This window comes from Oryctolagus cuniculus, chromosome 14 (assembly GCF_051225735.1).
Source record: "Oryctolagus cuniculus isolate XC-2025 breed Fujian yellow rabbit chromosome 14, ASM5122573v1, whole genome shotgun sequence".
In the NCBI taxonomy this organism is placed as follows: domain Eukaryota; kingdom Metazoa; phylum Chordata; class Mammalia; order Lagomorpha; family Leporidae; genus Oryctolagus; species Oryctolagus cuniculus.
This window is the reverse complement of record NC_142880.1, coordinates 40,026,158-40,041,751: the sequence shown is the minus strand read 5'-3', so window position 1 is coordinate 40,041,751 and position 15,594 is coordinate 40,026,158. Positions and strand designations below refer to the sequence as shown.

At 53.4% G+C, this 15,594-nt stretch overlaps 1 protein-coding gene across 10 annotated transcripts in view; it reads right to left on the bottom strand.

Annotated features, from left to right (window-relative positions):
- Nucleotides 1-15,594, bottom strand: part of ANKRD33B (ankyrin repeat domain 33B) — an 81,576-nt gene that overhangs the window by 33,635 nt on the left and 32,347 nt on the right. For 8 of the 10 annotated variants that reach the window (XM_089312609.1, XM_051853567.3, XM_002714089.6 and 5 more), the window contains exon 2: nucleotides 1,200-1,329. The exons of the other annotated variants lie outside the window; for them this stretch is intronic. In XM_089312609.1, coding sequence (XP_089168735.1) covers nucleotides 1,200-1,329 — 130 coding nt within the window. The remainder of the gene's footprint in view (nucleotides 1-1,199; nucleotides 1,330-15,594) is intronic. 10 annotated transcript variants of the gene reach the window in all.

Sequence of the window (15,594 nt, the reverse complement as noted above, 5' to 3'; positions counted from 1 at the left end):
TGTAGCCCAGAGCTGAGCACCACCAGCAGTACACTCCCCACCCTGCACTCCTGCCACCCTGCCCCCAAACAGCAGGTGCACAGACCGCCAAACCAGACCCTCCCCTGATCAGATCTGCCAGGCTGGTGTTGACACAGGAGCCTGTGACACGAGAGGGACGCAGAGTCTCGGTGGTGGCGGCCACAGACATCTTACCGGAATCAACAGTTCAAGAGTTCCGTGTGGGCATTCCCTGCAGCTTCCTGGCTCTGAGTCTGTCACACGAGCCCCTCTTCCCCCAGCCCCGACCACAATCGCCTTCTCTTCCTGCCTCTGCCAGAGACAGCAGCTTTGCTCTCAACCAAGAAGCTGACTGATGCAACAGCTCCACAGTCATCCCTCGGGACCTGTGGGGCTGGATCCCAGGCTCCCGAGGCTGCCAAAACCTGCGGATGCTCAAGTCCCTTACACAAAATAGCGGGGTGTTTACCCAGAACCTGTGCACACCTGCCCATGTGCTGTCAACTCCCTAGGTCACTGATAGTACCTACCACAACGTAAACGCTGCGTGGATGGCTGTTCACGATTATTTAGGGAATAATGACAACCTCCCCATCCACTGCCAAATAAATAAATAAATAAATAACCTTTTAAAACTAGTGTTGCACCATCCCATCGTGGAGAGCCGGGTGGAATGTGCTGTAGATTTCTGCTACAGCTTCAGTTCCAAGATTCGGGCCAGCTCAGAGCATGACTGCCCCACAGTGAATTCTACACCAGTGCATAGCTCTGACCTGTCCCCAGTGCACAAAGACAACGCATGCTCACACCCTTCAGCCCTCTCTGTGCCCTGCACGATCGCTTTTCTATTATTTGCTGGTTCACTTCCCCAGATTCCCCCAAGAGCCAGGGCTAGGCCAGGCATAAGCCAGGAGCCGGGAACTAAATCCAGCTCTCCCAGACGGGAGACAGGCCATCACGTGTAGCCTCCCTGGGTGTGCAATAGCAGGAAGCTGAATCAGAAGCAGAGCCAAAACACGCAAACTCAGGCACTGACATGGGACACAGATGTCCCAAGCACTGTCTGGGCCACGGTGCCAAACGCCCACCCTAAGCGGGGTTTCTGATCCGTTTCCAACCCCGCAATGCCACGTCCTGAGCAAGGCTCTTGCCCAGAGCCCACTCTGTGGTGGTGGAGGGGGCAGGGGAGCAGCTCTTACCTGCCTGGGCAGCCGTGATCAGGGCCGTGTTCCCCTCATTGTCCTGCCAGTTGACGTCAACGTGGGGGCACTCGGCGAAGGCCACCACGGCATCCACAAAGCCGTGATAGCAGGCGACAATAAGGCCGGTCTAGAAACGAAGAGGACAGCACATCAGAGGGCAGAGCGTGGGCACCAGCAGCAGGTGCCGGGGACTGGGGGCACCTGAGGCCTTCCAGGGGGCTGCACACGTGGTGACAGGGACCCCAAATCTTGGCCCTCAGTGACAGCTGTGAGCAAGCCAGCACCTGTTCAGTGAGCACTGTGGGGCACCCAATGCAGCAAAATCATCGGTGAGGAAACCCCGCCCCCATGGAGTATACCCTCTATGGGGGGGGGGGGCGGTAAGGCAGGGAGGAGGTGATGCAGGGGCTCGGGTAGAAGGAGGTGATGAGGGAACAAGCCCAGGGGGCGTGCAGGTTGCTGGGGCCAGGGGATGATCCAGGCTGAGAACACAGCAAGAGCGGCAGCCCCAAGCCAGGGCCATGCCTGTGCCTACGTGGCACAGGGACCAGCGGGAGTGAGGGGAGGAGGGAGTCCAGTCCACCGGCCCACAGTGAGCCTCCGAGGCCTCACTGAGTGAGACGGGGGAGCTCTGGGCAGGTGGCTGTCGATTCTCTGCGCCAGCTCTGCTGCGGGCTGGCAAAGGCTTCAGGAGCTCAGCGGGGAGGCTATGGCAGAAGCCGGCAGATGACGGGCAGGGCAGGGCAGGGCAGGGCAGGGGATGAGAGGAGGCAAGGACTCTGGGATGACTCCCAAGCGTTAGCCCGAGCGCCGAGGCAGAGGCTGGGTGCACTGGGTGCTGGGGGAGGACTCCAGCACAGTGCAGCCAGGTGCAGGTGGCTGGTGCAGGTGGCAGGTGCAGTGAGGAACAAAGACCCGAGCTGGCCACACAAGCTGATTTTGGAGATCTGTTAGCAGAGTATTTACCAAAGCATTCAGCAAACACAGTGCTAACTTCTGCATCTCCAGCAAACGTCAGGGCAGAGGCGGCAGGATTCTCCTGGAAGCTCTAGGCCAGGCCAAGCAACCACATCACAAGTGCCCAGGGCCTCTGCTGAGGGCAAAGCCCACGTCCATGGCCCCTGGTGAGAGGAGGAAGCCCCGTGCTGTGCCCAGAGGGCAGGCGAGAGAGAAGGGGGACACCTGGGATCCACCCTCCTGCATGGGACCTCCCTAGCTGCCAGGCACGGACACCCAGCCTCTGTGCACCCTGTGAGCGCACACTCGTGTCCCCACTTCCACAGGATGCAAGCTGCAGCTTGCAGCTAACGAACTTGCCTGAGGCCACTCGACAAGGCCTGTGGGCAGCCGGGCAGCTGGGCCCTGGCCTCCGGACCCTGCACTCGGTGTGTGGCGCAGCAGTGGGGCCGCCACCCTGCGACACTCACATGCCACATCAGACTGCCTGGGTTCACGCCCCTGCTCTGCTCTCTAGTCCAGCTTCCCAATACTGGGTGGTACCAGGTGAGGGCTCCAGTACATGGGTCCCTGTCAGCCATGAGGGAGACCTGCACTGAGTTCCAGCTCCTGGCTTTGGCTGTTGCAGGCATCTGGGGAGGGAACCAGCAGATAGGAGGTCTCTCTCTCCCTCTCTCTGCCTTCCAAATAAGTGACTCTCTCTCTCTCTCTTTCTCTCTGCACTCACCCTGGCACCCCACATTAGCCATGAGGGACAAGGGGCAGCTCCAGGCTGTGTGGTTAGGAACAAATCCATCCCCACCACGTGGCAGGCCCCAGCTCCCATCAGGCCCAAAGCCACAGCACACTCTACACGGGGGCATCAGAAGCCTTGGGTGACACTTGGCAGGGCCTGGGCCTACTGCCCACCTGGTCTGTCCGTCAAAATACACAGGGAGCCTGTGATTCCCCCCTAGGCTTCCCCACGAAGCCTTACGGACCGGACTGTGAGAGTCCCCCCAACACACACCCCAGAAACAGTCATGTCTGAGCGCTGCCCCCTAGTTCTCGAGAACCTGACCTTGGTTGGAAATTGGGTCATTGCAGATGCAGTGAGGTCACACTGGCGTAGAGCAGGCCCCTAATCCAACCTGGCTGCTGTCCTCACAAGGAGAGGGGACGCACACGGGGAGAAGGCAGAGCCCAGGACCGCAAGGCTGGGAATGCCAGTCTTCCGGGAACCACAGAGCCGAGGAGCAGCGAAGGCGTCTCCTCTGGGAGCTTCAGCAAGAGCACGGGCCTGCCCGCAACCATCTGGTTTCGGACGTCTGGTCTGCAGAGCTGTGCGACTTTGGATTTCTGTTGTTCAAGGTTGCTAAGGCTTCTTGTGCAGCTGGGAGAGACAAGACGCCCAACCCCTACACGGACCACCTTGGGTTCCTTTCACAGCGATGTATCATGCACACATCTCTTCCTAACCGACTCTGTGCCCCTGACAATCGCAGGACAAATGCCAGCAACTTGTGTGAAGGTGTTCATGGCCTCCAACACTCATTCTCTCCCCCAAGGCCGCAGTTCAATCACCCTGGCAGGAGTTAATTCCTCCTCGACTCAGCCACACAGCACCAGCGGCAGTGGGCTCTGAGCCGACCCCTTGCCCGCCCCATGGGCACTGTGATTGGTTCAGGGAAAGGCATGTGACATGACCAGGCCAATGAGAGAGGAGGAGCCAGTGTAGCTGCCGGGGATGGGAGGGAGCGGCCCGGTGCCCTGTCGGCCATGCTGCTCTCAGGAGGAAAGGGTGGAGATGCTGAACCTGTGGGTGGCGCTCCTGAGAGGAAGAACACTGGGAGACCCTGCAACTGCCCCGGCTGTGTGAGCAGCTGGATCAAGTCTCACCTGACGTCCACCCTGGGCTTTTCAATTATGTGAGCTGATGCTCCCACCTACCGCCACCCTGCTCATTTTATTTTTAAAGTTGTTGGGTCTTTTTCTCTTCCCCTTTTTCTTCTTTGAAGAGAAGGGTAGCTCGAGCTGATGTGATCTGAGCTTTGTGCCAGCTTCAACGTAAAGACCCCAAAGCCATTCACCAGCCATATTAACTGGATGTCTTTACAAACGCCCTGAATGGCAGCGTCCAGGCAGGCCCGCTGCTCTGCCTGTGCTGGGCACTGGTAGCTCTTTCTCCCTGAGACTCCCAAGGAAAGGACCCTGCCCCCTGGGGCTGCATCACAACTGGGTCTGAGACAACAGGACCATGCTTCGTTTTGGTGAAGCCAGTGATAGAGGGAGTGGGGGCCCAGGCTGTCCACTGGCACTGCACAGGCCAGACGCGAGGGACGACGTCCGCCGCCACACATACACATACTCTGGACACTGTTTCAGGTGGGCAGTGGAAGACCAAGGAAGCATGAACACTGCCTCAGTGGACACAGGCACCCCTCTGTCCCTGCACGGGGGGCCTGCAAACATCCCCTAGTGTTGCGGGTGCAATGTTTACATCCACCCAGAATTCCCACGCTGAAATCCCAACCCTACCGTGATGGCATTAGGTGGTGGAGCCCTTGGGAGTCCGTCTTCATGATTGGGCTTAGTGCCCTTATAATCAAGACCCCAGCTGGCTCCCCTGCCCTGTCCCCACCCCGTGAGGACACAACACAGAGGGCAACCCGGAGGAGAGAACCCAGCCAGGCCAGCACTCAGAACCCAGACTTCCGGCCTCCCAAACTGTGAGACACTAACCACGGCTCATCGTGGGCCAGCACCCCAGGCTGACTCAGACACCTTGTCACCAAAGCAAAGGAGCCCCAGCCCCGGGTGCTGCTCCTCACTCTGGTGGATGCTCAAGTCCAACCTCAGGCGAGAACTGCGACCCAGAGCTAAGGATCATGCCACTGTGTGGGGGGACGAAGTTGAAGTTCAGGGCAAACCCTCGGCAGCCCAGCTGTCAGCAAGAAAATACCTTCGCATCGAACATGGGGAGGACATGGACAAGCCTGCCTGCTAAGCTCAACAGGCTGCCGGGTGCCCTCCTAAAAGCTCAGTAATCCCCATGTACAAGTGTGTGTCTGAGTCCCAGCTCCGCCCCGGACTCCAGCTTCCTTCTGATATGCACCCTGGGAGGCAGAAGGGACTGGCTCACGGAGCTGGGTCCCTGCCACCCATGTGGGAGATCTGGTTTGAGGTCTCAGCCCAAACCCAGGCCAAACCAGTAGAGAGGAACTTTTCTCTTTCTGTTGTCTGTGTGTGTCTCTCTCTCTGCTTTTCAAATAATTTTTTTAAAGATCTTCCTATGCACACATACCCATTTCTCTGGAGACTCCACCTAACACGGAGGTGGGGAAGGACCACTTAGGAAACACTACGTTCACCTTGTACCCCTGTTTCAGCCCAGTTAGAATTCTTCAGGCCAAGCCACACCCACAAGGCACTTGCACCATTTTAACAGACAATGGAAAGCAAGCAAGCACACAGAGGGTTCTCATTAGGGAACAGCCCCCACAAACGACTAAGAGCGGTCTGTCAAAGAGGTGGGTACAGATGCGGCGCCAGGCCTGGTGCAGTCGGCAGAAGAACCGAGGGCTGACAAGGCCGGGGGCAGAAACCAAGGCCCTGGGCTGGTGGAACCCACAGCCATCTGGCCTGCAGCGGACCATAACAGTCTCACGAGCCTGATCATGGGCAGAGAACAATTATCCAAGCTCAGATGGGAGAAGAAAAATCCCATTAGTCACAGTTCACGTATTTTAAAGTTCAGAACCACATAGTAATCTTTAAATCCATTTCCATAAATCATCCTGATAATATCTCCAACTGGACAGGGTGATGCTGACGAAGGAAGAACTTGGGTCCTCCCAGGTGTGCTATTTCTGATGGGGAATGGTGTGCCAGGATGGTTTAAGACAATACGAACTAAAGTCCTCACGGTCTAAGGAACGAATACCCCCTGGGGATGAAGGTAGGATCCAGGCTAAAAACTCCTCCTAGCACTGGTATGGAGGGGTGAGTCCCTATAGGGCCTGGCTCCCTGGGTCACCTCACCCAGGTGTGAGGCAGGTGCACCGGGGGGGGGGGGGGGGGGGGGCGGCCCAGAGTTGTCTGAGGACACATCTGTAACATCTACAAGGGACCCAATGCTCTGTCCCATGAAGCCCACATAAGCCCTAAGCTAGGGCTGGCGCTGTGGTGTAACAGGTTAAGCCGCTACCTGTGATGCTGGCATCCCATACAGAAACCCGTTCAAGCCCCCAGCTGCTCCACTTCTGATCCAGCTCCCTGCTATTGCACCTGGGAAAGAGGCGAAAGATGGCCCACGTCCTTGGGCCCCTGCCACCTCGGGACTCCTGGATGGTGTTCCAGGCTGCTGCCTTCAGCAGGCCCTTGGTCCCGACTTCCCAGCCTCCAGAATGTGAGCGGCGAGTGTCTGTATGAGCGCCCGATTTAGGGGACCACATCACAGCAGCCCAATGGACTGAGACCCTCTCACTAAGCTGTGTTGCAAACAAGGAGCCCAAGGAAATAATGAAATAAAATAAAAAAATGAAATATGAAATGAAAGTCTTAAGTATTCCAAGATCCCTCACACAGTTCATCAATACATTATGAAAAATGGTAATCCCACAGGCAGGAGTCCCTCTGTCATGGAACAAAGGAACTATCTGAACCCAGAACCCCGTCTTTCCGGGTTGGCATGGAGACCTCCCTGCACCACAGGTAGGGACACCCCACAAGGCCAGTCTGTGCAGGTGCGTGGGTGCCCCTCCTTCCCAGTGCCCCTGGGATGAGCGTGCTCTGGTGACCTCCTACTGAGCTTCCATGGCCTGCCCTGGGGAGGCAGCTACACGCCAGGAACCAGGGACAAAAACCAAAATACCTAAGTCTCTACCACAGCACAAAAGCAAACCCTCCTTGTCAAACCAAAGGGCTGCCAGCCACAGCTAAGCAGCACGCCTCCCTCTGAGGGTTCTCCCCAGGAATCTAAACTTGTGACAACTCACGGCGTGTGACAGCTATTTCCCGTTAAACACATCCGTGCCCCAGATATGGCTTTGAGCACATTGGGTGTGACTAGAAGTCAGGAGGGCAAAGGTCAAGTCCTGGTCTGGGGCAGAGGGAGGTGACCACCTGGAAGGAGGCTTCAAGGCCGCAAGTCAGATGCTGCCTCCCTCAGTGGCCCACAGTAAAGATTCCCACGGAACTTTCCACAGAACAAACACTGACCTTGGGGGGGGGGGGGGCAGAAGAACCCAACAGAACCGTGGCCAACACCTGGGGGCTGTGCGTGAGAGCATTGGTGATGAGCACTTCCCGACGCAGAAAAAAGTGGGAAGTCAGGGACCTGGCAGGTGCATGTAGCTGCTGGCTACAGCAACCACAGAGGCTATTTTGCCATCGCCGCTTCCCACTTTTTAAAGAAACCAACATCCAGGGGACTCGAAATCCCTCCTGCTCCCTCCCTCCCCCGCCTTTCCCAGCAGCCACTATTAGGTGCCTCCCTGGTTTGGAACTTTAATTACATATATACATATCCATAAAGCATCAACATAAAGCACTATCTTGCATTTGAAATGTTTACACAAAGTAGTATTTCTGTGAGTCTGAAATTTGGCATAATTCATTCGGGGAAGGAGCCAGATGTCTCCAAATACCCAGCAAATGGGATCCACCGGCCACAGAGCCTCAGCAGGTGGTCCCTGGCTTCACCCACTCCCCCAAACTGACGACACCACGTTGTCCCCAAGTTCCACAGAAGCACACACACAGCATGGAAACGAGACCTGGATTTGCAGCTCCTGGCGCACCCGGGCCAGAAACTACTCGGTGCCCTCACCTGGGTCAATATTTCAACCAGGGCACAGTGGGCCTTCATGGGGGACGGTTCTTTATTCTGGGGGGCGCTGTCCTATGAAGAGCTGCGTGCCTGGCTTCTACTCCCTCAATGCCACCAGCATCGAAAACATCCCCAAGTGCTCCCTAGGGAAGCAAAACCTCTCCACAGAGAAAAATCACGGCTTTGCGTAGACTAGCCAGGGGCAGGATGTGCACCAAAATGCTCTCCGCCGGAGCACTCCACGCAGATGTGTAAGATCACAACTTCTCGTCATTCTCACCGACACCACGTGGCTGTCACTGATCTGAGGCACAGCAATCATTACGGTGTTTTCCCATGCATTCCCCTGATTGCCAGTAAGAGCAAACATTTCAGTGTCTGCTGGCTGTCGGAATTCCTCTGGGGTGAATGACCCTTCACCCATTTCCTGCTGTTTTATTTGCTTTCTGATCAACCAGTCTGAGATCTCTATATATTCAAAGTCAGCATAGCCCAACAGAAATACAACAGCCCCAAGGGTAATTTTAAATTTTGTAATGACAGCACTGAAAAAAGCAACAATTAACTCTAGTAAGGTGTTTCACTTAACCCAACCATTTAAAATATTACTATTTCAACATGTACTCAATACAAAAAAATCAAGGAGAAATTTTCCCCTTTTCTTGGCCCAAGTCTTCGTCATCCAGTGTGTATTTACACCAGCATCACAGGTTGCACTGGCGACAATTCCAGGGCTGAACAGCCGCCAGGGACTCAAGCCCAGCTTACCGGGAAAGGCAACTCCAGGTACTAAACCTTGTGGGGCTGGAATGAGGATGTGGCAAAGGAGACACCTGCGACCCCAAATCAGAGGAGGCGCCTTCTCGCAGGTACCCTCAGGACAGGTGTTTCTTCCAACGCTGTCCCCAGAACCTAAAGCTGCGAGGGCGCCTGCAATCGCTTTCTCTGCAGCTGCCACTTGCTTTTCGGTTTGCAGGCCGACTTTCCATTTCATTTTTTTTAAGATTTATTTATTTTGAAAGTCACATGGTTTGAATGTATTCCCCAAAGGCCTGTGTTAGAAACTTAATCCCCAATGCAGTGGTGCTGGGAGACAGAGCCTACTGGGAGGTGTTTTGATGGATTAATGCCGAATACATCAAGGCTTTCAGTCACCTCTTGCTCAATCCAGCGCATGTGCCATTCTGTCCTTCCTCCTTCCACCATGGAATGATGTAGTAAGAAGGCCCTCCCCATACACGGCCCCTGGATCTAGACTGCCCAGCCTCCAGCCCCGTGAGTCTAATAAACTTCTGTTGTTTACAAATGACCCAACCCACAGTATTCTGCTGTAGCTGCACAGAACATACTAAAACAGGGAGCCAGCGCTGTGGCATCCCATATAGGCACCAGTTTGAGTCCCGGCTGCTCCACTTCCAATCCAGCTCTCTGCTATTGGCCTGGGAAAAGCAGTGGAAGATGGCCAAGTACTTGGGCCCCTGCACCACGTGTGAGACCTGGAAGAAGCTCCTGGATTCAGATCAGCCAAGCATACGGCTTATGGCCATTTGGGGAGAGAACCAGGGGATGGAAGACCTCTCTCTCTGTCTCACCCTCTCTCTGTAACTCTACCTCTCAAATAATAAGTAAATCTTAAAAAAAAAAAAAATTCTAAGGTAGTTACCAAGCTTCTTTTACAAAAACAAAACTCAGCCATCGATCCTCCTAGAAGTGGTAGAAAACTACGACTGCACACAATACCAGATGACAGGGGGGAAGAGGGTGCCCAGAGACCACCCACTCAGCTGCCAGGCACAGGCTGCAGCTGGAAACAAAGACACACCCACAGGGAGCCTTGCAGAGAAACAAGTGGTTGGAAACTCGCCATGCGACGTGCTTTGCTGTCCCGCGTGACCCTCAGTCCCAGGCTCCTCAGACGTGTGCCCAGCCACACTCTCCATTCTCTTCTACTTAATCCCGAGCACTAGCAAGGATGGGACTGGAACCCAGCACACGCGCTGCTCCAGGCAGGAGCTAATGAAGGCAGATACATACAGAAAACAAAGACCCTGCCACAACTCGGCCTGCACGTGGGCAGCCCCCCTCTGGGTATGCCTCTCCTACGTGCCCTGTTTCGACCACTCTCACTGCGGACACATGGGTCCTCACTGGGCTCCAAGTGGAGAAGGATCACGCATGTTTAACTCGGTTCCCACAGCATCTGACATCTACCAGACACTCCGCCAGCCAGCCGCTGCAGGGGTGCCAGGTCCCCTGCGGTGCCGGCCCTGCCCACCTCAATCAATACCTGACCTACAATAAACTGAGGGCTGAGGCATGGCGACAGGGCTCTGTGATTTTGATCTCATTTCCACACTGCAGAAAGGAAATGGCCTGAGGCCCCAAGAAACCACTGCCTTGCAGCTCCTTGTGGCTCTCGGGCTGGGCAGCCCCCAGGCTGGGGTGGGTTAAAGGAAACCTGAGAGCAATAACCAACTCAAGGGAAGTGAAACCAAGTCCGAGAACTTGGCCGGAGTTACCTCACCCGAGGGGAAAGTGGCCAGAGCTGTCAACCACAACAGCCTGGAGATGACCCCCACACACAGCAGAGCTGACTGCTCATCCACAAGACGCTACGTCACCAAGACAGCATCGAGGCCATGGTGCTGACCTGCCCAGAGCTGCATGGGACAGTGAAAAAACCTAACAAGAGCCAGAGGTCAGAACGACGCACATGATAAGCTCCTTCTGTGTGAACTTCGGAAACGTGTGTCCGGGGCGGGCACTGGCCCAGCAGTTAAGATGCTAGCTGGGGGGCTGGCGCTGTGGCATAGTGGGTAGAGCTGCCACCTGCAATGCAGGCATCCCGTATGGGCACCAGCGCAAGTTCCAGCTGCTCCACTTCCAGTCCAGCTCCCTGCTAATGCACCTGGGAAAGCAGCAGAAAATGGCCCAAGTGCTTGGGCCCCTGCACCCTCGTGGGAGACCCAGAGCAGCTCTGGGCTTCAGCCTGAACCAGCTCTGGCTGTTGTGGCCATTGCTCTCTCTAAACTCTGATTTCAAACAAATGAAATAAATCTTTAAAATAAATAAGATGCCAATTGGGACACCTGCATCCCAAATCCGAGCATGTGGGTTCAAGTCCCGTCTCCACTTCCAATTCCAGCTCCCTGCTAATATACACCATGGGAGACATCAATGAACTTATTTGAGAGGGAGAGTTACAGACAGTGAGAGGGAGAGACAGAGAGAAAGGTCTTCCATCTGCTGGTTCACTCTCCAAATGGCCACAATGGTTGGAGCTGTGCTGATCTGTAGCCAGGAGCTTCTTCCAGGTCTCCCATGTGGGTGCAGAGGGCCAAGGACTTGGGCCATCTTCTACTGCTTTCCCAGGCCATAGCAGAGAGCTGGATGGGAAGTGGAGCAGCCCGGACTCAAACCAGTGCCCATAGGATGCCGGTGCTGCAGGCAGAGGATTAAGCCAGCCCTCAAATTAAGCTCTTGACTTCAGCTATTACAGGCTGGAGAATAAACCAGCAATGAAAGATGTATCTATCTCTACCTCTTCCCCTGTCTCTTGCTCTCTGCTTTTTGAATTTTTAAAAAATTTAGCTGTGTGCTACGTCCTTGCATGGTTATATTCATAAGAACTCTTTTATGTTTCTGCAAGAAGATACAAGAAATTGAGTACCTTCAAGGCACATAGTGCGAGAGAGGAGGTTTTAGCTTTTATTATATATTTTGGATTTGTTCCAGCATCCTTTCAAGGTGCACACATTTTAACTTATATTTACAAAGTTACCTTGGAGGGGCCAGCACTGTGACATAGCGGGTAAAGCCACCGCCTGCAGTGTCAGCATCCCATATGGGCGCCGGTTCGAGTTCCGGCTGCTCCTCTTCCAATCCAGCTCTCTGCTATGGCCTGGGAAAGCAGTAGAAGATGGCCCACATCCTTGGGCCCCTACACCCATGTGGGAGACCCGCAGGAAGCTCCCAGCTCCTGGCTTCAGATCGGTGCAGCTCCAGCCTTTGTGGCCACTTGGGGAGTGGGCCAGCAGATAGAAGACCTCTCTCTCTCTGCCTTTCTCTCTGTGTAACTCTGACTTTCAAATACATAAACCTTTAAAAAAAAAAAAAAAAGCTACCTTGGCACTGTTGCTGTAGGCACTACTGATACTGTTATTCACACCTTTATGCATCAAATAAAGAGATGTCAAGTATACTGTTTTAAATCAAGAAGCAAGACAAATGTAATATAAATATACAGCAAACTCAGTAAGTAAAATGTATCAAGAAAATTCTTTCCAAGGCAAGGTTCATTTGGAAGCCCTGCAATTAGGATTTGACAAAGTTGAGTCCTCCAGTGTTTGAAAACAACTTCCCTTTAGAAACAATTTGACATGAAATGTAAACTTGATGGTCACAGCAGCCCCCGTCTGTATGTATGATTCTAGATTGCTAGTGAGTTCGCGAAGCTACTGTTCTCACCTGTGTTATCTCTGCAGGTGCAGCAGTGCACAACGCACGCATACACAACACCAACCTCCACTCCACTGTCCTCTTCACTGGCCCTGGTTTCACACAGCTGTCTCAGGGGCATCCAGTGATGACCAAAGCCTCACCTAACAATTACACACTCTCTGACCTTCTACCCACTTGCTCTTTCTGAATCCAAACTTGGGATCTTGACAATGCATGCACAAGGTTCAACAGAGAACTTCAGGGAAATAGAGTAAGAGCAAGAGCAGAAACCTGCCTGGGACAGAAGCCGCCCTGCTGGACGCCCATGGCTTGACCCTGTCCCCACACCACACACGCCTTCTTACTGGCCCACACCCTGTGCTGCTGAAACTCACAACAGCACCTGTGGCTCTGCTCCTCCTGGTGATCTCCTCCCCAGAGGCACCTCCCATGCAGGATCTGGGCTGGTCCCATGTGGCCCACGGAATATGGCGGAGGCAACGGAGCGTTCCTGGTGGGGCCTGGGGCTGCAGACCAGCGACTCTCACCGTGGTCTCGTGGACTGCAGACTCTGGAGGAAGCCAGCAGCTATGCTCTGTGGACACAAGTTCCTCTCTGTGCCCACCAGGGGAGAAATGGAGCCCGAGGCAGCACCAGCGCCCTCTTCAGCCCTGGGAGTGAGTCGCACGGGAAAGAGGCCCCCTAGCCCCAGGCCAGCGACTAGACCACTACAGCCACTCAGCCCACCACTGGGATCACACGGGGTTGAAACCCGCGGACCCAGCTGTGCCCAAGGAAAGAAATGCTCATCGTTCTGCTAAGCCACTGGTTTTGGGGTGATTTTACACAGAATTAGGTTAGTAACACAAACATCCATCAGTCGTAAACACAGACTTGGCAAAGTCCATTCACCACCTGAATACACAGAGATCAGCTGATGTTTCTGTCTGGATCACCGCATTAAGGCTGAACACAGGGAAATGCAGTAGTAAATAAAATGCATTAGTATTTTGTTAAGAACCGTTGAGATCTACAACACATTATGCCAAGCTCCGTTAAGAATAGTTAAGGCCACAAATCAGCTAAGATTTCCCCTCTGGGCTTCAACCAAGACTTATTATAGCCCCAGAAGACGCGAGAATAATATGACTTTTTCCATTTTTCTCTCAACATTCTTTTGAAATTGGAGAAAAAAGTTCAGGAACATTTTTCATGGTATAATTTTGTGGGCCACTGAATTTTTTTTAAATGAGACAGAGGAAGAATTTTGGTCATGTGGAAAGGTTTAACTTTTAAAAAAAAAAAAGATTTATTTATTTGAAAGTCAGAGTTACAGAGAGAGGAGAGAGAGGAGAGAGAGAGAGAGAGAGAGATCTTCCATCCACTGGTTCACTTCCCAAATAGCCGCAATAGCCAGAGTGGGCCAGGCCGAAGCCAGGAGCTTCTTCCGGGTCTCTTACACAGGTGCAGGGGCCCAAGAACTTGGGTCATCTTCTACTGCTTTCCCAGGACGTTAGCAGGGAGCTTGGTCAGAATTGGAACTCACATGGGATGTAGGCGCTGCAGGAGGCAGCTTAACCTGCTGTGCCACAAAACGGTTTTATAAAGACTACATGAAAAAATGCGAAATCCATCAAAATTTCAGTAGTGAGTGATATGAATGCTGCAGTTATAGTAACTTTATTTTCTTTATTCTTTTCTGTAGTAAAACATCTCATTTTTTCCTACAAGGATCATTTACTGGTTTTGTTTGGTTGGTTTTTTTGTTTTGTTTTTTGTTTTTTGTTTTTTGTTTTTTTTTTTTTTTTGACAGGCAGAGCGGACAGTGAGAGAGACAGACAGAGAGAAAGGTCTTCCTTTACCGTTGGTTCACCCCTCAATGGCTGCTGAAGCCAGCGCACCACGCTGATCCGAAGCCAGGAGCCAGGTGCTTCTCCTGGTCTCCCATGCAGGAGATTTGGGCCTTCCTCCACTGCACTCCTGGGCCACAGCAGAGAGCTGGACTGGGAGAGGAGCAACCAGGACTAGAACCCGGCTTGCCAGCACCGCAGGCAGAGGATTAGCCTAGTGAGCCGCGGCGCCAGCCTCATTTACTTTTAATAATCAGAAAATATAAAACTTTTATGGAATAAACAATTTGGACACTGCTTGCCTGCAAACCGCGAACCAAATTCACAGGCTGTGGGGAATAGTACAGAAAAGACGAAGCCGCCCCGTCGTCACTTCTGGGAAGACTGGGGAGGGTACAGCTAGAGCTACAACTAGGCAGTTCATCAGTAAACAAAAAGCCAATCAGACCTTCCAGGATCTATAGATTATGAGCAGCTTTGTCAATTTCTTTGCAAAAATGCTCCATGAAATTCCAAGCAAGGGAATCTGTACTTTCCCTCCGTGAGAGTCAGAGAATTACTCTGTGTTTTGGATATACCGGCTGCTCTGCCAAACACGTCTCACTTCCAAAGCTCCCCCCTACACGGTCTGCTAGACACTCAGATGTCCAAATATTTCACTCAGGAGAAATGCAACACTCCGCTCTTTTCAAGGAACGTTTTCACAAACAGGGTCCCAAAAGGCACAAACATGGTTTATATCACATAAAGGGAGCCATCATTTCGTACAATGCAGCCTAACAGAAGCAGAAAGAACCACCTAGCTACTGCTTTCTCTTGGGTTCTGGTTCAACTCCTGCCACTCCAAGTGCCGCACTCAGTGCAGCAGGTTAAGAGGCTGCTTAGGGTGTCCAGATCCCATCTGAGTGCCTGGGTTCAAATCCTAGCTCCACTCCTGATTCCAGCTCCCTGCTAATGTGCACCCTGGGAGGCAGAAAGTGATGACTCAAGTACTTGGTTCCCTGCCACCAATGTGGGAGACCCAGGCTGAGTTCCAGGCTCCTGGCTTTGACCTGGAGTCTTCTGTGAGCATTTGGGGAGTGAGCCAGTGGAGAGATCCGTCTCTGTACTTTGCAAATAGAAACAAACAAACAAAGTCTGGGCCCTGGACCAGCAGCACCAACATCTCCTGGAAGCTCATTAGAAATTCAGGTATCCAACAAACACATCTCCTATCAGACAGCCTGGGTTCAATAACTCCACGGTGCAGACCCCTGAAGGCAGCAAGTAGCTGAGTCTGCCTCCCTCATGGGGGATCTGGACTGAGCTCCTGGCTCCTGTTTTGGCCTCCCCCCAA